Genomic DNA, 23615 nt, shown 5'->3' with positions numbered 1-23615 from the left:
GAATTTGGCTTGTAGAGCCATAGCAGGTGCTGATGGAATGACAGACCACATCAGTCAGGCCTGGCCCCAGGCCATGTTTGCAGGGTTGACAGCCACAACAGGTATCTCTCTCTTTCTAGACTGCCCCGATTTGATTTAAAAATAACTGAACAGCAATTAACATGGAGGTTAGAGATTCCAGTTTCAGATTTATTTCTCAGAGCATAATTCCTACTAACAGAAGTGGCATGTTTCAGTGCTCTGTTGATCAAGCTCACTTTTTCATAATAGGCCTTGTCTGTTTTACTAAACATGCCCCTCCCTCCAGCCCTGAGATACTTGGTTGCTCACACAGTATCACCAAGGCACAACAGCCCAACTCCCTTTCAAAAATACCACTCTAAATCTCCACGCCAGATTCAATCTTTCCTTCTCTTTTTTCTCCTGTCTATTAAGATCTAAAATAAAGCAAATACATGCATGTAAGCACATGCATGTGTAAAATCTCCATAAAACTCTGTGGCAATCTTAATTATGACACTCTGTTCTCTCAGCGTGCATTTCAGCCCACAAGAAGGTATTTAAAACTGCAAAACACAGACCTGATAATATAACCTGACTTATTTATTTGCTTCAGGAGAATGTTTCTGGATATAGGCCAATAGGTGAGTGACAACAACACCACAGCATGGAACAGACAACAGTTATACAAAAAGCCAGTGTAGACAAAAATAACAGAAGCATTAATAGATTCAAAAGAAAAGGAAGGTAGTAAGAAAGTTCAAGGAATATACTTCCATTAAACATTCCTTCACATCTTGGCCATTTTTTGGGTCCTCACCATGAAAAGTAGAAAAGGGCCACCAATTGAGACCAGGTGCATGTGGCCCAAGTCATGTGCTGCCTCCAAAAACCGAGAACCTTGTAGGACCTCTCCAAGACCAAAGCTGCCATCAGCTAGGACTCAGGCTGCCCTTGGAGCCCCAAACTCCACCTCTGACCTGACCCTGAGACACTGGGGGAATGGGGCTTTATCCCTGTGAAAAATGGCCACCATTCATGTTGCAGCAGGTGTAGGCAACAGTAGGGTGCCTCCTCCTAAAATGGCAAACATCACAGGATATCTCCCAAACAAAGCTTCCAGCAATTAGCAACCAAAATGTGGAGAAGCTTTTCACAAAGCAGTCATCTCACACAGGTTCTCAATATAGATCACTATTTGAATGAATCTTTTTTGTTACTGACCAGCTTTTTCTGTACATACTTGTAACACTGACATTATATTCCAAAAACATAATATCCAGATTACATAAAGTAAACACAACAATGAGGAAGTGCATGAGGCAATAAGAAATACTCTCAAACCTCTCTGGTATAAATGTTTAAACTCTTGCTTTGTTTCTTAGTTATTTGATCATCCTAGACATAGTAGCTTAAAAGATGCCTGAGCTGCCCTTGTTAAGGTTTGAAACATCTTTGCACTGATTTTGAATAAAGAACCAATATTTGTAAGAACATACATAGCAATAATCACGTACTCAGCTAGTCAATAACTTAATTACATTTTCTTGTGTGTGCAGTGCTGGTCTGTACCACTTCTGTATTTGGGCTGGGGTTTTTTTGCTTTACTTTTCTTTTTCTCCTGTTAATTAATTAATTGTATTCAATAGCATAATAGTTTAAATATTTCTATACCAAATACTTACTTGGTTTTAATTTAGGCACAAAACCCTCTGTTATTTCTAACCTGCTGGTGCATTTAAATTCAGTATCTTCTGCCCATCTTTATCAGAAGAGCAAACCACTGCACCATGACTGATAGAAACTGACATTGCATTCAGGTCCCTTCAGTAGGCAGAGATTTTCCTCAAATTGTTTTTGCAGTGATCTCAGTGACTGAATAGAGGTGAGAGCAATTTTAACAACTGACCTGGCCCACTGGGGTCCTGCAGAGCTCCTGGCATCCTCTCACCAACAGTTCTGCTGCTTTCAGCTTGGTTGCTGTGTATAACTGATTGCTGTTCTTGAGCTAGAGAAGGGAGAAAAACAAAAGCAAGGATGTAAGTGCAGAACATGATAATTGGGATTGCACAACATTTTTTTTTCTTTCTTTATTCTGTACCAGCTGTACCAAAGCCTGATCATCTGCAGTGACTCTTACCTGCTTCATGAAGTGTGGGACCCCATTGCTCAAGATGGTGACAGTCTTTATAAAAGACTTCTCAAGAATGGCAGGGGCTGGTGTTAATATTAAAATGTCAAAATTTGCTGCATGATGAACAGACTTTTTAAATGCCACAGGCAAAAAATTCTAGAGGAATATTTTAGAACAATATAAAACAGCAGTATAAAGACGATACTGAGACTGTCAGCTGTAAAGTTAATTAGGGATTTTTAATCGTTACAAAATTAACCAGGTTTGTTGAAACTGATTTTTGGTTTCGGTTTTTTTTTGTTTGTTTCTGTTTTGGTATTTTTTTTTACAGATTACACAGATCTTCAACCATGGCAATCTTACTACTAAAGACAATGGTGATACTTTTTTGCAGCACCTAAAAAATAAGAACAATTTCAAAAGATAATCAAGTTCTAAGTTCCAAAAAATGTCATCTGACATTTATGACTGGTATACATATATAAAAAAACTTCACAAAGGTGGCAATTTTGTCAGTATTTTCTCTGCTTTCTCTCAGATGAGATTATCTGTTTTATTTTACATTTCAGCCCAAAAGATCCAAAAGTAATTTCAAATAGCTGGACTAACATTCTTAATTCCATGTCATAGCTGTGGAAACTGAGGTCCAGAAAGTTAAGTGCCTTCACTCACAAAAGGTAATGAACTGGTCAGATAGCTGGGAACAGAACTGAGATTTCCATATTCCTAACATACATTCTCTAGCCATCAGGCTTAATGATGTTGTTTTATTTTACTATTTTGAAAAACAAAATATGCACAAATTAGGTAATAAATTTACTAATGTAAATTTATACCAATTTTTACATACTTGCTCAGTTTGTGGAACATTTTGAAGTCAATGTTCCAGGAAGAGCATATCTAAGGAATGCCACTTATGTGGCACTAATGTGATTTCCAGTCTTTAGTACAGTACAAGCAGAATAACTTGGGTATGGTGACATTATTTTGCACTTCAAATATTAAAATCTAGTTTAGCCATAATGCGAGTTTCCAGGGAAATGGATTAAAATGTGGAGTCAAGAAATTCCATGTTTCACATAACATTTGAAGATAAATAGACTGCAATTAGGACAATATAAGGTGTTTAAATTGTAAATTGAGGGTGCTGAAAAATTAGGCTACGAACTCGGATGAAATCATCATATGGATCAATGGTTTGATAGAATCTTTTCAAATTGCCTGATGAGAAATACAAAATCCTCAAATGGTTATAATTTTAACAGCTTCTCTTATCTTTCTGTGGCATGGTTTTTGACAGAAGCTAAATTCTTGCAGTCAGCCCAACTCATTATACAGGATTTATTAGGTGGTGGTGTGGTGATACAATCTATGACAAGGGAGTCAGTTACTTGCCTGTGATAAAGACCAGCTGATCAATGTCCTTTTATTCACTGGTCTTTCCATTGCTCTAAATGCATTCACTGACACATTGGTGCTACAGATGCTACATTTTTTTAATATATATGCTACCTACCTTATCTTTCATTCTCCCTAATAAATGAATTGCCCCACACTCTAGAATACCCAAACCGTCACAGTTTTATTCACTCTTAAAGTTCCAAGGACACATATTTCTCCCTGTGTTCTTGTTATACTAATGCTTTAAAATTGTTCATGTAACACAACATAATGTTCAGGTAACATAATGGCAGTGAGACCAAGCACACAGCATCTCTGTCAGAGCAAACCAGCCATGGAGCAAACCCCAAGTACACTGCAGCGCCTCTGACAGCAGCAAGGGCTGGATCCAGTGATGCACACACACACCAGCCTCACCCCCAGACAGTCACACATTGTGTGCTTATCACATTTCACCACGGTACAGGAAAGGTACTTGGCAAGCAGCATTAGAAATTCAGGCTTTTCATTTGTGAAACAAATTCAGAGGAGTCGCTGGCAATATAGCTTCTCCTACATCATTCTTCCAGCAGGGCTCAGGCCTTTTCCAAAGCAATCATTCCAAGACATCATATGGTGATTACATTTATGTGCCCCTTATTCCCACAGCTGAGATTCCCACTGTAGATGCTGGATAACAGCAGGTGTGATGGGAGCACCAGACCAAAAACCTAATACACATACTCTTTAGGGTAGAAATAGCCATCAAACAACTCACATTTGAGACCTTTTAAAAATTAGATATGCCATGCTCAGTTTAAATTAAAAAAAAAAAAAAAAAAAAAAAAGAAATTCAAATGAGACAGCTAGACCCACCTTAGAGGGACCATTTGCAATAACAAAACACCACAAACAAAACCAAAAAAGCAGCAATACAAAATCCTGAGCAATGAGCAATCCTGAGAAATGAGAAATTTCCTGTTTTTCTGATACAACAATTCCAGTTGTATCAGAAAAACAGGAAATGCATACAGAAATTTAACATTAGGTGTCTATCATCCAATATATTGGCCTAGATGTATAATTTATTGTCCCATGTATTTTTAAACATAGCACTCAAAACCATTTCAGGGAATATTAAAAAAAAAAAAAAGAGATAGCGTCTTTTTGACTCAATATATCTTTGATGAAGCACGAATGGCTGAAGGGGTTTCCCACAGAGCGGGTTAGGTAGGTTCCTCCCGTTTCCCTGTGTTTCAAGGCGAATTGCCACCTTTTGTGCGTGTCGCTCACCGCACGCAGAGAATGGGACATCGCACAGCCATCTGCTGGAGAAATGGCATCACTGCCACTCCAGGGAATTTCGTGCTGACAGCGGCTATGACAGAGCCGGCTGCTGGCTCTAAACCATATAATTGGTTGTTCTGAATGCACATGGAGGAACCGGGATTTCATTACTACACACACAAAGTTAAAATAAAGCTGTCTTTAGTAAAAGCAACATGTCATGAAGTCAACTCCGAGTTTAGGTGTCCTTTTGTTTTAGTGGTTTTGCTCCCAGTCAAGCATATGATATTCCCAGGTCAAAATAATGATGCTTTAACTGTGGAATCATCCATATTTACTTGTCTTGTTAGACTTATAAAAATGATGTCTACATTTTTTCATTCTTGTAAATTTTCTTTAAAAATTGCATTGTCCATGCTGGAATAGGATCCATGTCTTAGCCAATTTGGTCATGTGTTGCCACAAGGGAGGTAAGTTGATCAAGTGATCTGAACACATCACTTCCATCTTTCTCACTACTGCACTACCTTGAGAAGCATCTGTAGCCAAGCAGTTACAAGGGGGCTACCAAATAAGACTTTCAGATGTCTGGTAATAGCTATCAGATGGTGGTAAGTGGTTTCTGCCACCTAGACTATCACACTGAAATAGTTACACATGACTTCACTCTGTCTGAGAGAGAAGTTGAACCAGAAGGCATTTTAAATCAGCATTTGCTATGAGCAACCCACATCCCACTAACAGCGCCTTTTCCAGGATCTAAAGGATTGTCAGAACAGCCCAGTTCCCCTGGCACAGAAACCCTTCAGTAACAATTCTGTTGTTGAACAACAGAGAGGCCAAGGGGGAGGCTCAGTAACTCGAGAGAGCCCCACTCAGCACTTTCAGTGCCTCTCTCCTGCTGCTGTGGAGCACAGGAAGGAAGACAAGGCTCTGGGGCTCCCAGCTGTTCAAGTTCATTAGCCCACGTCCCTCCGTGGGAATTGAATAATACAGGCAGGCTTGTGCTGGTGGTCTGCTCCTCATGGGAGGCAGGATTCCAGAAGCAAGGAAGAAAAGCTTCTCTGACATAACACCTTTCATCCCAATCTCTTTAAGCATTTCTACAAGCATTAATTAATTAAATATCCCAGTGCCCCTGTGAGATAAGTGTCATCTCAATTTTCTAGATGGGTAAACTTGGTTATGCAGATTATAAGTGGCTTCCCCAAGTTATTCAGTAAGCCAGAAGAGGTTTGAAAATAGAACCCAGGAGATGTAACACCCTCTCCTGTAACAATTCACAGCACTTCCCTTTATCCTTATTTTTTACACAGATGCCACTACAAATTGAACTATACAGATTTTCTTCCTAGTCAATGTTTGCTTGTTATTTTGATGCCATTTCAATTTTGTCAACTGTGATGTTGCCCTTCAATGCTACCCTTTACATTTTTTTAATCTATTTTTGGTAATGTTTGCTCTTTTCTGAAAAGAAATATTTAAAACACTTGATCCATGCTCACTGGACAGCCTTGCTGATTGACTGTGCTCTGTTATATCTGTTAATGTCTGACTCCACACTGCTGTGCAGAGGAGAATTTTATGCCTGCCAAGGTTCTGGCTCTTTGGCACTGAAATTTCCCTCCTGGATGTGAACAATAGTGATTTTTCTTCATTCCTCTACATTAATTTTTAATCACAGCCCTTTACTTTACCTGATTATTGCCTGCTGCTGATTGAATTCCCTATCATATCTAATAGCCTTTCTTGCAATATTCATTAATTTAAAACCTGTATGCTGATGCCATAGCTAATTTTTCAAGGACTGCTTGCTTAAGGCCAGCAGCAAAGAAAGAGCTTTTATACAGATGTAAAATTACAATATGATGCCACATGTTTGATCACCAGGGCAGAGGTAAAAGGCTATTCTGTCAAAAAGGGCACAATTATGCAGGGATCATGTGTAATACCTAGAAAAATTCAGTCACTGTTGAAATGAACAGCAGAAGAACTACAAAATTCAGAGAAGTTAAAAAAAATTGTATCATTATTTTATCACAAACAAAATATACTCTTGGAGCCTGAAACCAAAAGGCAAAAGAATAACACTGTTGTAGAGGAATATTACAGCAAGTATTCAATAGAGGATCTGGATTTAATTCCCCCAGCACTGCAAATCTCAATAGCTAAAAGGTCAAAAGTAGAGACACACTGAATGCAAACTCCATATTTTAGCAAAATGAAATATGGCTGGAGATGTTATGAGCTTTATTTAGAGTGGAAGAGGGGAAAAGACATTCTGCTTAGATGCTCTGGAAATTCACATGCAGGGAAGAATCAACATCCCAAAGCTGTTTTTTTTTTTTTTACTGTGCATTTTTTCTGGTTTTGGATTTAACTGAAAGCACTGCATTTGTTTCAACAGAGCCATTTGCTCACAGATCAAACTTGCATTGTTTTCTTTTGCTGAAGTGAAGAGTTCAGACCCTTACAGCTCTACTCACCTTTGGGTTGGCAGTTTTGCCCACTGTACCCAGGACAGCACTTCCACTCCAGCGATGTCACTATTTTATGTTTGATTCTGTAAGCCTGGTGTGTTGTTGTCTGGGACCTGTGAAATGAGAAAAATTTAAATCTGTTTTAGGTTACCAAAGAGGAACTGTAAGATACCTGCATAGTTTCGTCACATTATCTCACTTGTCATATCCTTTTATTACTGCTTGAACTTCAAAGTGAATTCTAACCAGGGTTTGGTGTTTCATTACCAATCACAGCTTTAATACTGCAACCTCCAGATTATCTGCATGAATTTTAAAGAAACCTGATATCTCTTTAGATTTCTTCCCAGAATATCTTACTCAGGATTCAAAGACTGCAATCTTTTATGGAAGACATTGCAATTAATATTTACTAAACTGAAAAAAGGGAGGCAAAAATATGATTTTCATGTACCATTTTTCTTTGAAATTAGTGGAAAAATGCATTCACAATAAATTTACACCACATCAGCACACATTTAGTGCACACTGGAAACCTTCCCTTCTGATTATTTTTAACAAGATTATACAAACATTAATCCAATAAAGTGTGAAAAAATCCACTCTATTTCAGGGAAAGGAGGGTCTTTTCTATGTAATCGTGAGGCCTCAGTTATTACTTTTACAGCATGGAACTGCAGAGGAAGCAGCAATTTTATTTCTGTCCTCCAACAGATTCTGCATGTCCCAGCTACCCCATCACTTCTCCTAGGTTCCTTAAATTCACAGAGAAGTCAGTTTAGAATGAACATACTGCTGTAGGGCATACAGAATAAGCTACAGCAACTCTCCTTACCGTTTTAAGATGTTAAATACAAAGTTCAAATAAAAATAATGTCACATGCTGTTACTAGTTATAAACACTAACACAAAGAACACCTAAAATCTCAGATAATATGATGATAAAACAGTTACTGAATTGTTTTGTACACACAATCCCTGTATAAATCATTCCAGAAAAAGAGACAAGTCTGTCAGACCTTAATAAGGTCCAAAAAATATCCTCCCAATGCATTAAAAAATGCCCTCGTATTTTACAGTCTAGGTTAATGTTGTCACCCTTTCCCAAGGGATGTAACATTACATATATTAAAATTCTCATTGCAGCTGGCAGAAGCTTTGCATGTGCCCCCAGCCAGCTTTGGCTCTAAGAAATGGCTTTTTCAGCAGCAAGAACTCAATAAAGATTAAGGTGAACTGAATTCAAGAGAGTTCCTGGTTACTTTGCTGTATGGATGGTCTTATGGTAAAAACCCCTTATTCTGCATTAGCATAATCCATTCCTAAAACCACTCATAAAAATGAGGTGTCCATGAAAGGAGTTAATCAGGAATAGCAATTCAAAAATAATCCACATCAAAAAAATCCATGTAAATGAGTCTCAGAAATTTATGTAGTAGAGCCTTATTTATAGGAGCAGCACAAGGACCTAAAGCAAATGAAATATGAAAAAAACCTAAACCAATATAACAAAATTGGCAACACTTCAACCAGAGGGTTGACTCCACAGTTTTGCCAAGCAGTCAACTGCATTTCAGAGTCACCAAATGATGAGGAAGCTCTATTCCCAGTTTCAACTCAAAGCTTTAAGTGTGTTCTGCCATACCATCTAGAGGACAATTCTCAGAACAGTCAAACTGACTTTTAAGAGCCTTTTAAAATTTGTCAAGAGAAAAATACATTAAAACTTCCATTTTGCCATTTTCCAAATTTGTGCATGAAAATCCAATTTAACTTATGACTGAAAGCTAACATTTAGAGAATACAAAGAGGCACCCAAACCACAAAGGAAAACCTGAATGTTCAACAGAGATATTGTTTACAAGTTCCTTCCAGGCCAATTACTTGTTTAGGTTCACTGCCTGACCAAAACTGTGCCAGAAATAAGCATTAAGCAGAGAGATAATAAAAATATTTATGCCTCTCAGGGGAAGCTTTTTGCTTCAACAGAGAACAAGCTTGGAAAACTGTACAGAAAGGATTTTCTTCCTTGCATGTGCTTTGAAGCTTTGTACTTGTGCACCTCTCTTTGATTCGAAGACTTTGAACTGACTGGAGGGTGCCAGAGTGAGGGCATGCTCCCTCTTGTTTCCCTTTTAATTTTTCAAGTTAAAATCACATTTATGGTGTATTTGGTTGTAATTAAAATGCTGCAGATAGTCTTTCTTCCCAGTTCTCCATACCTCTGAGCACAGGATCCAATCTGCCAAGTGCAAGGCTTTGCTCTGCCTGATGAGAAGGTTTCTAGGTTATCCACCACAACTGTAGGTATGAGTCTGGTATGGACATAAGCACACCAGTTTCTGAAACAGAGAAGATAAAATGATTAAAAGTACAAATAAAATTTTCCACCACACCATATATGATACTTAATTGTGAAAGTTAAACCCATAATTTACGAAAAGGAGTAAGTTACAAAAATTAAGTTTGTTTCCCTCAAACTGCCTGTGTTGTCTTGGGCAATTAGTCTTTGTGCTTCAGCAAATAAAACAAATAATCATTTCTCCAACTCTACACACATTCATATTACAAGTCTGTATTTTAATTTGCAAACATCTGTGGAGCTCCAAGAACAAAGAAGCTCTCCTAGACAACAGTAATAACAGGTCTTAAAATACACCTAATTTTCCAACTACAGAACTGTTTATCCAGAATTCAAAAGATTTTTCAGTGAGGTTTTTAATCATCCACAGCTTTCACTTTATGGACAGCCTATCTAATATTTCTCCCTTGGCCCAGCAATACAGGTAGACTTTGTTTTCCAGTGCACTGTGAGGTCAAAGCCACACATAACAAACACATGCCATGGCTTCAGACTTCCTTGTGCCTCTGGATGCCCATCCAGAGAAGGCAGCCACATACAAAATGATCAAACTCTCCATCACTGCAGCACAGGGGGCCAGAGCTGGTGAGCGCAAGAGATGATTAGTTGTTTCCTTTTGAAAAGGTTTCTAAGGAAGTTGCAAGCAAATACAAACTGTTAAATCAGATTTTGAAACTTGGCCACAGTAGAGAATAGAATTAAATCAAAATTATAATGTGAATAATGTCTCAGGACAGATTTGTACAGGGAAATTATGCCAGACACATATTGGTATTCCTTGAATCAGAAGCAGGTAGATAAATGTTTGATTTTCAGAGGCTTTTGGGAAGGTCACTCACAAAAAGATATGGCAGGGGCGGGGGGGAAGCAATCTATTACATAGTAAGAAACCAGATCCTGTTATAAATAAATAAGGCATTAAATCAGAGAGATGATAGACTAGTTTGCTTTTTCAAGAAGCAGTTTATCAACACAATCCCACATTAATCTGTAATAGGCACTATATTAATTAACTAGGAGGGAACTAAGTAAATAGGGGGATGGCAGGGTTATACAGAATTTTAGAAAATCATTTTGTGCAGTAAAAAAAGCTCAACTTAAAGAACTACACAAGTCTCATGATACTGAGTTTCCAATTAAGTAGGTGTCAGAAAAGCGTCTTGTAATGGAGAATCAGTTACGAATACAGGCTTATAGAGATAGTATCACTACATACAGTAGCTTTCATCAGAGGAAAAAATAATCTTGGAGTCCTTGCTAATGGCTCTCTCAATAGGCCAATTTATTGGTTTGCCTTAACTAAGCTAAGTAATCAAATACTTGAAATTATTAGGGAAGGACTCAAGAACAAGCAATAATCACCACTGTTTCAGTACATCAACTCTCTGTTGCTGTGTATGAGTTTATAGCCAGTTTGAACAGATAATTCAGGTTTGGTCATACACCCTAAAGAGAGGTGGAAAAAAGACAAATGAAGGGCAGGAGGGATAAAGTCATGACATTCATTATTCAGTTAGTCTTGTTATGATAAATGGGCATCAAAACAAAACGGGCTTAAAATTAAAGAAGACAAAAATGAAGGGCCAGGCAGCATTTTCATAGTCATAGACTGTGCTGAATTTGGAAGCCAAAAGGGGTTTTAAAAAGCAGTACAACTATTTAATGAAAAAAAACCATACCCATAGGGTATTATTGGTTCAGTTTTTTAATAATCATTAAGTTGCAACTTTAATCTTTGTCTCAGGAAGTCTCCCAGCTACAGACTGGAAAGCATCCTGAAGAAAGTATTATTGTTTTTCTCCTGGTAGAACAAGGGCCCATTTGGCCTAGTGCTGACTGCTTCCTTTCATTTTTAACTCATTGCAGCCTATCTCAGGATCACGTTATTCCCTTGTCCATGCTGAAACATATTTAATTTTTGACTTGGCAAGTAAGTGACTAGACATTATTTCAGTTGTAGGACTGGTGGAGCTGCAAGAACTTTCAAACAATATTTGCATATGAGAAAAAGTTCATCTTTCTGTGTTGTGTTTTGCTAACACAACATTTTGTAAATGCTAACATTTTCTCCCAGTTGTAGTAGTTCTTTTCACGTTTCATGAATACAAATATTTACTCCAGATATCATACCTTGCTATGGGCTCCTTAGAGTGGAAATCAAAATACAATTAAGACCAGATTAGTTCCATTTACTTAAGTGGCATTAGTACAGATTTACAGTGTTTCAAACATGAAAAACAGCACAAAACACAAAACAGTATCAGCATCTATCCTTAAGTGATTGCTTTTGTCTACTGAGATCCTACCAGTGTACGCACATTAAGCTCAGTAGTGCTGTACTTGGAAAATGATTCCTGAGAAAAAAAACAGGATAAGCCAGAAAGATGCTAAAACTAACACATTTAATCTCACAATATCTCTACTGCCAATATTGCAGCACTCCCTTTCACAACACACATTGTTTATTTGAAGAATAATGTGCCTCATATAAAATGGGCCTTTACTGAGTGCCTTTGATCTGATTTTGCTCACTCACTCTCTACTTGCTTGAGAATTTTCATTAAAATAGTATTTCCTCTTAATTAGGTATAAAAAGGCTGTGCTCTTTTTGATGTTTCCTTTAGGCTCTCACTCCTTTAGTTACTGCCTTTTATCTGTGTGCATTAATTAAAGACTCCATAAATATTTACTAAAAGTCTAACGTAGTTATCAAGCATGAGCATAAAGATTAGGTATTCTGCTCAGTTTCTCTGGGGAAGTCAGAAGCAGCTATAGTTGAGAGACATAGAACTGGCAAAAACAAGAAGAAATTTTAGTCTTTCAAGTTTTGCAAAGGAATAATGAAGTTTACTTACCCACCCCTCTGAGTGGGGCATGTGGGTCCTTCACAGTCTCCTGTATCACAGAGACTGGCAGTAGGAATGAAGTAATAATGATATTTGAGTTAAAAAGCAGCAGCACAGGGGACCTGGTGCCCTTGGAAGCACTGCCAGGAAAACAGTGAGCATCAGGGAGAACAAGAGTGGGGCTTCTTCCTAAGGGAAGGGTCAACCACACCAGCCAGGCACTGACTTCACCAGCAGCAGAGCTACCACAGCACCAGGAACCTGCAGGCAGCAGGGGGGTGGCAGGAACAGGTCAAGGAGCAGCCCAGCAGGGCTCAGGTAAGGAGCCAGGTCCAGGAGACTGTTAGAGACAAGCACCCTCACAAGGAAAATAACACACCCTCAAGGCTGGGCTTAAGTGGAGTCCTGGCACAGGGGCGTGGGTGGAAGCTACAGGTGAGGTTGCTTAGGACCATCAAGGCTTGTTATCCTGCTCAGTGCAGGCACAAGATCTTTCCTTTCACAGCTGTAGTGAGGGTTCTGCAAATTCATATCCAAGATTAAAAACTGTATTTTTCCCTCTGATGTACAGCACAGAGATTAAAAAAAAAAAAAAAAAGAAAAGAAAAAACCTCCCAACATATGAATGGGATACTAAATATTTCTTAATAAATGCAGAAAGTGATTCTGGGCCAGACTGACACTGATTTATTCAGGAGGAGCTCTGACTAAGCATGGGGATTTGCTTATGATTTAAACTAAGTATAGAGAATGTAAATATCTAAATTCCTAAATAAATCTTAGCAATTAACTGATGGCACACAAAGTCTGCTCAGAAAACCTCTGAAGCAATAATGCCCTCTCTAGCTGTTATGCAGTACCACATGTGAATTCCTGTTCCACATTAGATCTCTACAAAGTGAGGAGCTAAAGCCTTGGGCAGCTAGATACTAAGCATCCCACCTCTGCAAATAAAGAAGCCAAATATAGGGGTCAGATTTTAAAATCTGGGCTACAGTGAGGCAGGGGTGAGGTTAGGGACTTGGGCCTGTGACTCCCTAGGCTGCACTTTAACCTTGCATGCAGATCTGACAGCTCACCAGAGAAAGGAATGAAACAGAAGATGTTCAGCAATATTGTCATTGACAGCCTGTTCTGCAGTGCACATGTTTGGGGTATACATCATAGTAACTGAGAGTCATTTTACACCTGAGCAAATGAGGTCAATGAAAAGATAAAAGAATGAAAACAGGCATTAAAAAAATTGCAAAAGACAAGAAAGCACTGGAATATGTTTTTCAGTTAAAAAAACAAACAACCCTGCCTCCCCCCCAAACCTTTAAAAATTCACATTATTATTATTATTATTATTATTATTATTATTATTATTATTGGTGTCTAGCTTTGAGGAACAGCTATTGGGATTTGCCCATATGGAGATGCCTTCCAAAGGAAAATATGTTCCAGGACACTCCAAATGTTAAGGCTATTCTTGTTTTTTAAGGACAGTCTGAATGAACTCAGCCTCTGGTCCCTACCAAAAATGTAACTGACTTGAGCAGATTGTTTCCATTTAAAATATTTAACTCATTCTTAATGTACATGAGTGCAATGTATGAAGCTGTGGTTCTCACATGGCCCAGCAATCTTTGATCAGGCTAAATTGGAGGAAATATTCACAGCAAAAGAGCCCCTGGTGTGACTCATAATTAAGTTTACGCTACCAATGAAATAAGCTCATTAGGAGACGTTAAGAATGTAAATATAATTTTGAAATCAAATTGTCTGAAAAAATGTAGATTTGGAAATAGAAGATGAAGCGTGGCGGAAGAACTATGACAGGCTGTGTTAATGCAAAGGCAGAACAGAAGACAACTGATTTGCATAACAGGACTTTAAACCTGAAAATCCTCTTTACCCTCCCTGGAATAATTTATTCCAGATCATCAACACAGGCTTCTAACATGCAGATTTTGTTGAGAGCTGGAGGAGCCTAGCGTCTCTTTTGCATTGAGCCTGATTTCAATCAGGAAAGCTGTATTTAAAAACAAAACAAAACCCTCACAACATACAACAAGAAAGAGCAGTACAAGTCCCCAGCTGGCAAAAAGCCCAAATGACAGATTTCATCCTCCTCTCGCATGTCTTGGCCAGGAACATGCACTGGTGGCGACGTGTGGGAGAGTCCTCAGGCCTTTGAAGCAGCCCCCTTGATGTGGTATTTGCTGCGGTATTTCCAGCTTAAATCAAACTATTCCTGGCCCAGTTCTGCTCTCGGTGTGGTTTGGCTGTACCCAAATGTGACAGCCCACCCTCAGGGCTGAGGAAGCACCCACATCGAGCAGCATGGAGGCTGTGAGCCCTCAGGGCTGAGGAAGCACCCATACCGAGCAGCAGGGCACGGTATGAGGAGCAGCATGGAGGCTGTGAGCCCTCAGGGCTGAGGAAGCACCCATACCGAGCAGCAGGGCACGGTATGAGGAGCAGCATGGAAGCTGTCAGCCCTCAGGGCTGAGGAAGCACCCATACCGAGCAGCAGGGCACGGTATGAGGAGCAGCATGGAGGCTGTCAGCCCTCAGGGCTGAGGAAGCACCCATACCGAGCAGCAGGGCACGGTATGAGGAGCAGCATGGAAGCTGTCAGCCCTCAGGGCTGAGGAAGCACCCATACCGAGCAGCAGGGCACGGTATGAGGAGCAGTATGGAAGCTGTCAGCCCTCAGGGCTGAGGAAGCACCCATACCGAGAACAGGGCACGGTATGAGGAGCAGCATGGAAGCTGTCAGCCCTCAGGGCTGAGGAAGCACCCATACCGAGCAGCAGGGCACGGTATGAGGAGCAGCATGGAAGCTGCCAGCCCGTCTGCTCGGCACCCTCGGCAGCCAGAGCCCTCTGGGCCTTGGGGCCGTTCCCAATTCCAAGTCCTGAGCAGGGAATTGGCCCCGGAGCCTGCCCAGGCGGCTGGAACAAATCTCCCACAACGGGCAGGGACCCATCCGTGGCACCCAGACGCTGCCTTTAAGGCTGTCTGTGGCTTTTGGGATCCCCGCCTCCTGGTTCGGGGGACACTCGGGAGCTCTTAAACCCGTCCTTGCACTGTTTAACCCGCTCCTAAGCCGCGATCAGCCGGGCTCAGGCCGGCAGTGCCGGGCATGGCGGGCAGGTGGCGGCCGCAGCCCGCCGAGGTGACGGCGCTGGGGCACCCGATGCCTCTTGGAAGCGAAGTACATTTACACCGATTTTTTTAGGGTCCCTGCAGTCCCCCGTCCACAGCACATTTCTGTTGTAAAATGTTCCCTGGGTCCGTTGCCGAGAAAAAAATCAAACTTCACAAAAATTGCCGGCAACGCCTGTACGTGATTGCTTCCGCCTGCTTGTAAGCACAGATCCTTGTAAGTGGTCCTAAAGCCACCCCAGTGCTAGTCAGGCCACAAAGGGTATAGAATCAGTCATGCCCCCTTCATATCGTACCTGAAAATGACTGATTTTTGTCTGTGAGTAAATTAGATTACTTGTCTTTTAATAGAAATGCTATTCAATCAGCCCAGCTGAACATCACTGACTCATGAAAATGAGATTACTGTGTTGCTGACGGAATACAAAAGGGTTCAGAGCTGTTGTCAAAGTTCATGCCCAGCTCGGTGGTTGTACCTCATTCTTGTATGCAGCTTATTTCTATTTCACAGAATAGTTAATGAAATGCTCACCTTGATTCTACAACACTTTTAATTTTAAATTGTCTTTTACATCTGAGCAAAGGCGATGGACAAAGACGCCACAAGCATCTAGAGCCGGGAGATGCTGGCTTTTCAATATGCTTTAAACAACCTGCCAAGTTTGGACGAGGAGAGATAATGTTGACTGACACAGTGTAAACACTCAGATTGTAAGGATAGCAAGCACCCTCTCAAGGTTCTTTTTTGCTATTGCATGGGAGACTGGCTTTGGCAATTTCCTGTGAATTCCACTAGGTGACCACAGAGACTTCTCACTGTGATATGGTAAATTCTAAATCTTTAAGTGAACGTCGGTCATATTTCAAAAATATAAGTTCTATTTTATAATTTCTCATAAGAGAAATTATAAGCTTGAACAAAAACCAGCTAATTCTTTAGGTTCAGTGCACAGCTTCCTTTGCTCTGAAATGTATGAATCTCAACTGCAATAAAAATTCAGTACTCACTGGGGACTGACCATAAACAAATCAAACTGGAAAATGTGTTTTACAAGCTGGCTGGAATGGAAGAAACTAAAAGGTGCATGTGACATGTAATATAAAATAGTAAGTGATAGTGAAATGTATTAAAGGATATGTTTTTATCCCTGAGAAACAGCTGACTTGTTGACACTGACTGGAGCATTAGGTGTCAAAGATTGGTTTAATGTTTTTTTTTTTCAGGACTCAGTGTCCTGACATTTTGTCCTGTCTATTACAAAACACAAATTCTGCTCTCATCATTCATTTCCTTTTTTTGTATTACAGTACTGGAGCCTTGGACTGCGAACAGCCTCTTTGTTTCATCTGAATTTTTATTTACTGTTTGTCCTCCCTTGTGCTGCAAAAATTAATTCACAATTTCCACTTATCTAGCACTTCACTAATCTGTTTAAGCATTTAAAAGGTTCTCTTGTTGCAAATCAGATCACCTCTTTGATACATGATTTTTCACTTCATGTTCAGAGCCCTTTAACACAATCAAACCATTCCAGATAGAATTTAGACTTTGGAGAAGATATCCATTAATCTCAAATCTTTGAGAATTAAACAGCAAAACACATCCAAAAATGCAGACAAACTGCTCTTTAAAGAGGTCTGGATTCCTTTTTACTTCAAGAATATAAATTTATTTTCCATCTTCTAATTGACCCAGAGTACAAAAATTCATTAAAGTAGTTTTGGTCTTGTCTACTGTTAATGCTTTCCAGGTAACCTTCAGTGATATTGGTCTTCACTGCTTTTTTAGTGCTTTTGTGATCTACAGAAAAGGAAATTGCAGTATGGAAGTCATGGCTTCTCCACTTTGAGAAATGCTGACAATAAAAAAAAAAACCTTTGTAAGCGACAAAATGAAAATATAAAAAGTAAGATCCATTAAAGTTTCAGGAGAGAATTTGTCCTTGTTTATAGGGTTGTTTTGGGCAGCTTCTCTTTTCTTGTTTCCCTTCATTAAATGATTAAAAGCCTTGCCAGTTTCTTTGCATCTGATTTGCCACTTAATCATATAGATACATATCTTTATGCTGTCACTGTCTGATCTTATGGGGCTCTTGAATAGAAAGGATCTGAGCCAAAGTCCATGAAATTCAAGGTGATTTTTTTTCCACAGGCTTTTCCTCATGACCAATGGTGTTGCTTACTGGGAATGTGATACAGAATAGATGCTCTGTATCAGATTTGGCAGAAAAATTGACATTTGCAACACTTGCATTCTCTATCTGGCAACACAGATAATGCCTTTGGAAAACACATGGGGACACACCTTGCTGCAGTCCTCTTCTTGCCAAGTCTATTCTAGAATTAGTATCAATTCTCTAAAATGTTAATTATATTCAGATTTGTAAGAATGCCTATTTTTTCTGCGTACCTGAGCAGATGTTTCTGTTGTACCCGAAATGAAATGCCACAAAGAGTTGACTATTTGCAGTGGCTAGTAGATAAATCCTAACACTGTGTCCAGTGTGGTACAGTAATTCTAATCCATTCACAGGGGTGAAGGGACATTCCAGGGATGGAAAACAGTCTCTTCCTAATCCTTGCTGTTCCCATGGCAGATGAAACAAAGAACAAGAGCAAGATAAGTATGAGCATTAATACAATAGTTAGTGTAATGAGACAAATAGAAACCTTCCTTACCATCCTGAAAAAAAGTCAGAAATCATCTGTATAGTGGTGCCTTTTCTGATCACAGAAAAACTAAACAACGAGACTCTGAGCAGGCTAAGTATTTGTGAATATCCCAAAACCAACTTTGGCTAAGAAGTGATTTTTTTCCCCAGTGCTATGTTTCCTGTCCTGCTGCAAATAGTCTGTCCTGACTCTACAGGCCATCATTGCCTTGGGACTGCTATGGCAGTAACACTGAGCTTAGCATGGGTAGGAAAATTGAATTGTGGGCTTACAGCTGAGCACCAGAAATACATTCAAGGTCCTGCTGGAGGAAAATGACTTATTGCAAAGATCTTTTGCATAGCTGTAGTACAACATTCTGAGGACAAAGACTGTCAAACACACCCTGACACAGCCACCAAGGCAACCTCAGGCCTGGGTAAGAGCTTCTTCCTTCCAGGTCATAGTGAATATACTCAGCGAGGCAGAAACCTAAGCCATGTGTGACTGTATTTTTTGTAAATGCACAGTGATGCAAAATCTTAGGAGATCGATTCAAGAATTGTTCTCTCTGCTCCATTAAAAAGAGACATGATGAAAAGAGACTGTGAACCTTGCATTAACTAGGCAGTTAAATCAGGTTTCTATATGCCTCATGTATCTGAACTGTCTGCTGAACTTAACCATTCATTTTAATTTGCCAGTACACTCGATTTCTACCAAGCTGATACAGGCAAAAGCAATTTCCAGGGAGAAATGCACACATCTGGTCATGAGAATGAAATATTTCAGCACTCCTATCACATGTGACAGCTAAGCAAATCTGTCCCTGGTGCTGACTCTATTAAACCCTTCAGTGCTTAGTAATAAAATACTGTCACCTCAGCAAGACCCAAGATAATGGTAAGGAAAGTCTGTAAAGACCCTCAGTGGCTTCAAGAGAACTGGAAAAAGTGCAACATACACATAATAAGAGAAAAGAGTAACATAGAGCTACTCAGCAATGTGGGGATACTGTGCTTAATTTACAACCTGAATTAAGGTCTCATGTATTCAGGAGATGCCTTGGATGGTAATTAATAAAATCAGGTTCAGAATGAAAAGATGAGTGTGCTGGTCTCAGGACTCCACCTGAGACTTACTCCATTGCACCACTGTTGTTTAAGCTGCTTTACACAATGAAATACTGCAATTGTCTCTCTCCACAGGCTGAAAAACACGTATCTCAAATGAACTCAATTGAAAAGAATGCATCATAAATTTTCTTCTTTCACACCAAATTGATACTCAGATTTACATCACTTAATTTCAGAGAAATTCTCTCACTCTAGGTTTCCATTATTTCTTTATTCATTGATATGGATTGCATAAAGCTTTGAAGATAGGTAGAAATAAAAAAAATAAGAAAAAAATGTATATTTGTAAAGACATTAAGTTTCACATTTTAGAGGGTAAGTCAAATTCATTACTAGGAGTGAAGAAATGAATTTTCCTTCAGCTCAGGCCATTCCAGATGCGCTTCCTATGAAGTTTTCTTATCCTCATGAAAGCTTGGGTGCAGACCCTGCCTGAAGGGGGGATACCTCATCACAGAAAACACTCTTCTGAAATGCTTTAAGAGCAGACAACAACAAATTGTGTTCTCCCATACCTATTCTAAGGTTAATTATAAAATTGTTCCAATGTGAAGGAACAGGATTTAATTACATTTCTGTGCCAGTGAAGAATAAGGAAGAGATCCATTTTCTAAGAGAAAAAGATATGCCCAATATTTAGCTCTTGTAATACCACATCAGGATGTGCTAGAGAGAGGTTCAAAGCCTAACCTAGTTCTAGAGTGCATGTGATAAGATATGGGTGAATAATACTGTCCTCTCATAACCTAGGGTTGTGACAGAAAGGAAATTATCTTTGTAATTAAGCCGTTAAGGCACACAACCTCCTTCAGAAAGGGGTATTTGGCTAATTAAGTTTCTACAATTGACACATATTGTACCTTCTGGACAATCTGACAGCCTTGCAGACTCTCTAACAAAGTGTATGTATTGGTATTTTTTAAATGTTTAAAAATAAATGCTCATTCTTGTCTTCCTTCTTGTTTTCCTTCCTTGTCTCTCACAGACTTCTCTCTATTGTTCCATTTAGAAATATGGAGCCTCCCAACATCAGCATCTCTGCACATATGTTAGCACAATGGGTTGCCATAAATGATTACAGAGTCATGGAGCTCCTACAAGGTCACTCAAAAATTCAGATTGGAGTGCAGACTATAACCAAGGAGGTGCTTTAATTCAAAGTAAGTTCAAAAAGCAAATTGTTCTTCCAAATTTCCTCAGAGATAGTACACTTTACAGCTGTGGAATCTGCTATTGAGTCATGCTCTGCTCAGGCTTCAAATGAGTAAAACCTTGAAGAAAACTCTGTCTTATTGGAATTCTTGCAGTATCTTTTTCGCTTTCTTTGTTTTATATTTGTTTGTTTTTTTAAAGAAAATATATAGGACAAATTCTTTGGGGTGTAGTCAATGGCACCTGCACTTAAAAAATAAAAATTTTTGTCTTATGCATATTTTCTCAGCAGTAGCTTTTCAGGTGTTTCACAGTGATTAGTAACAGTCAACACCCTAGACTAGGCATTTTCTCATGTTCTTGCTGAAAAAGAAAAATGAGTCACAAGCAAGTTTATTATTTATCCAGGTCTAATCCATAAGGAAAGGAAGGTGGAACAGTGAAGTGACTTAAATCACAGTCCAGGTCATGGCAAAAGTGGAAGGGAAGTTCAAAACACCACATCTTATTGTAAAAAAACTCATATACAGTGGGAAGACAAGCCTTGTAGCAAAAGAATCTTATTGTGAAAAGGACTGAGCCACACCTAAAACTGTAGATATTTGCTAGAGAGGGACAGGCTTTGTAGCTCAGCAGTTTGAGCATGAAAATGGGGTGTCAGCATTCAATTTTATGCTGGGGTTTCATGCTGCTACACAATGCTGTAAATGTGATATGCCATCCTGGTTTTATTGCTAACTGGATCAGTGGACTCCAATTTGCATGTTGCACAGCAGGCTGCTCCTTGACCACTCATGAAATTAGACACTGGCAAATACAAGATTTGCTTCTTTTGCCTCTCTGCAGCTGCAATCATGCATCATTATGATAAATAAAATACGTGACCATCTTCACCAGAGACTAATTTTTTGCTACTTGTATTTATATCTCAAGTAAAAGGTAGAAATTTTCTGATTCACAGAGTTTGCTGCAGATTAATTTAATTGGAATACTGTTCTTGAAGAAAGTTGTGAAAGCTAAAGACCAAGGTTAGCATGTATTAGGATTTATTTCAGTGGAGTGTAGCTATCAGCACTCATGTGAAAAGAGACTCCATTTAATTCAGGTGAACTCAGACACTCTGCCAAACTGTGGTGAGGTGGTGTAACAGATGCCTTTCAGAACTTAAGGAGTATGCTAGGAAAGCTGTCTGGGAAACACAACTCCTTTACTGGACTCTGTCTTCCAAGCAAAGGACTCCTTTTCTTTGGGTCCTTATGCATTCTTTTCCTTACATACCATCCACAACATGCTCAGGTGAATGGTAATCTTTTCTTTCACTTGAGAGAACATTAACTCCCAGCCACACACAGCAAGAAAAATGCAGGAGTGATGATTTTGGATGCTACCACATGGGAAAGTAGTATCAAAAGAAGAAATCTATATTTGGAAAGCCCACTCTCCATAAATACTATGGAAAACAACCATTCCTTTGCATCTTTCATTTTCTACCAGTATCTGATTATATATCAGCAATTAAGGGAAACTTGCAATATCTGCAAAGTCAGTGTTAATATCCCCATTGAGAACTGAAGACATTGGGGAACAAAGAAAAGAATTGAGAGCTCCAGAACTATAAAACTAGACAGTACAATTTGATATACTCTATTATGCACAGCTATTGTGTATTAAGTTATAGAGCTCTGAATGCACATTCATCTACAACATCACTTTTCATAAGTTTTTTATCACAGAATAGGATGTTTCAAATTGTCAGACATTGATGCATTTTGTACATTTAATTGCTTGTATTTTCAATTTAGTGGAGAAGTTTACAAACACAATATTTTTTAATAGATTCAAAATGAAATAGTGCATTTGCAATTTCTTTTATCCACAAGAAAAGAAAGAAAAAAAAAATCAACAGTAGTTTACTGTGCATAAAACAGGAGGCCATTTATTGTAGTCCTTTCCTACCCATATATGATAATGACTTCCCTGTTGATTTTGAAATAACCACCCTAAGGAGTAAAACATTGCAGCATTTACTCTGTTAGAAATGTTACAATGGCTTTACCTCAGTAAATGCTTCCAGTTTGGTCCCTTGCTTGTTTTAGATGGTCTTTTTTAAGGTCAAAAAATAATTTTACTGAAATTGCTAGGACTTTTGCCAATTATGTCACTGGAAACAGGAAAATAAGCAGTACATTAGGACAAGAAAAAAATACTTAGCTTACTTTCCCCTGGTAGTTTCAAATCCGGATGCTTTGGAGTTGGCATCCTGCTGGCTCCTGGTGATACCAGTGCTGCGAGAGGACTGCTTGACAGATCTGTTCCCTGTAGCTGTATCCAGGCTTGCAGTGAGCCCTTGAAGCAGAGGGATCTCTCCAGCAGTGCTTTGTAGGGCCCCTTTGCTGCGAGATGTGCTTGCCATCTTGTCTCTGCCAGAGTCACCATCACTGTGTCCATTTGACTGACTTGCAGGGGCAGACGTTGTAGGACTGGAAGTTTTCTTCACTGCTGTCATTTCCAGTGTCTCGCCTGCAGATGCAAAAGGAGGTCCCTGTGAGGCTCTTGCTTTGGCAGCTTGAATTTCAGACTGGGGTGACCCCCTAATTGTGGTCAGAGATGGAGTCGAGTCTGAGTGACTTGTCTGGGTTTCATCGCCTTGTTCTGTGGTCCAGAGCTTTCCTAGAGTGCTGAATCCAGTACTGCCCCTCTCTAAGTGCAACAGGAGCAGCAAGAAAATGATATCTTTCATTCTGATGGTTTGTAAATGCTACAAGTTATCTCACATTTATTTCCTAAACAAGAAATCCTGTAGCTTCTCTCTCCTTCTGGGCTGCTGCTCAGATAGTGAGCCTAGCCAGAGGATGCCCTGACAGGCTTTATTTCTGTAGAAAGGAAACAGGTTTTGGTGTTTCAAAACTGACTGAGGAAGCCTGGTTTCCTGTTTCTGTGGATCCCTCTGCAACCTGTGACCCTTTGGAGAGCAGGACCCTGGCAGACTATGTGGGAGGAAAAAAAGAAGTCTGCAGAAGGCACAGGATAAAG

At 39.4% G+C, this 23615-nt stretch overlaps 1 protein-coding gene and 1 long non-coding RNA gene across 2 annotated transcripts in view; one reads left to right on the top strand and one right to left on the bottom strand.

Annotated features, from left to right (window-relative positions):
- Positions 1 to 18914, bottom strand: part of MMRN1 (multimerin 1) — a 33496-nt gene extending 14582 nt beyond the window's left edge. Inside the window, exons 1-5 of the mRNA XM_071432666.1 lie at positions 18886 to 18914; positions 17115 to 17189; positions 9504 to 9623; positions 7288 to 7394; positions 1919 to 2008 (exon numbers count right to left, since the gene is read on the bottom strand). Of these exons, the coding sequence (XP_071288767.1) occupies positions 1919 to 2008; positions 7288 to 7394; positions 9504 to 9623; positions 17115 to 17189; positions 18886 to 18914 (421 nt within the window). The remainder of the gene's footprint in view (positions 1 to 1918; positions 2009 to 7287; positions 7395 to 9503; positions 9624 to 17114; positions 17190 to 18885) is intronic.
- LOC139592144 (uncharacterized) lies at positions 2064 to 2637 on the top strand. The gene is made up of 2 exons (XR_011679912.1): positions 2064 to 2177; positions 2466 to 2637. It is a non-coding gene; the product is annotated as an uncharacterized lncRNA (long non-coding RNA).
- Positions 18915 to 23615: the final 4701 nt, after the last annotated feature.

The sequence above is a fragment of the Agelaius tricolor genome, unplaced genomic scaffold (assembly GCF_023055355.1).
Source record: "Agelaius tricolor isolate 1412-34295 unplaced genomic scaffold, bAgeTri1.0.p SCAF_8, whole genome shotgun sequence".
Classification (NCBI taxonomy): Eukaryota; Metazoa; Chordata; class Aves; order Passeriformes; family Icteridae; genus Agelaius; species Agelaius tricolor.
Note: the sequence above shows the minus strand (reverse complement) of the source record. Positions and strands in the feature narration are given on the sequence as shown.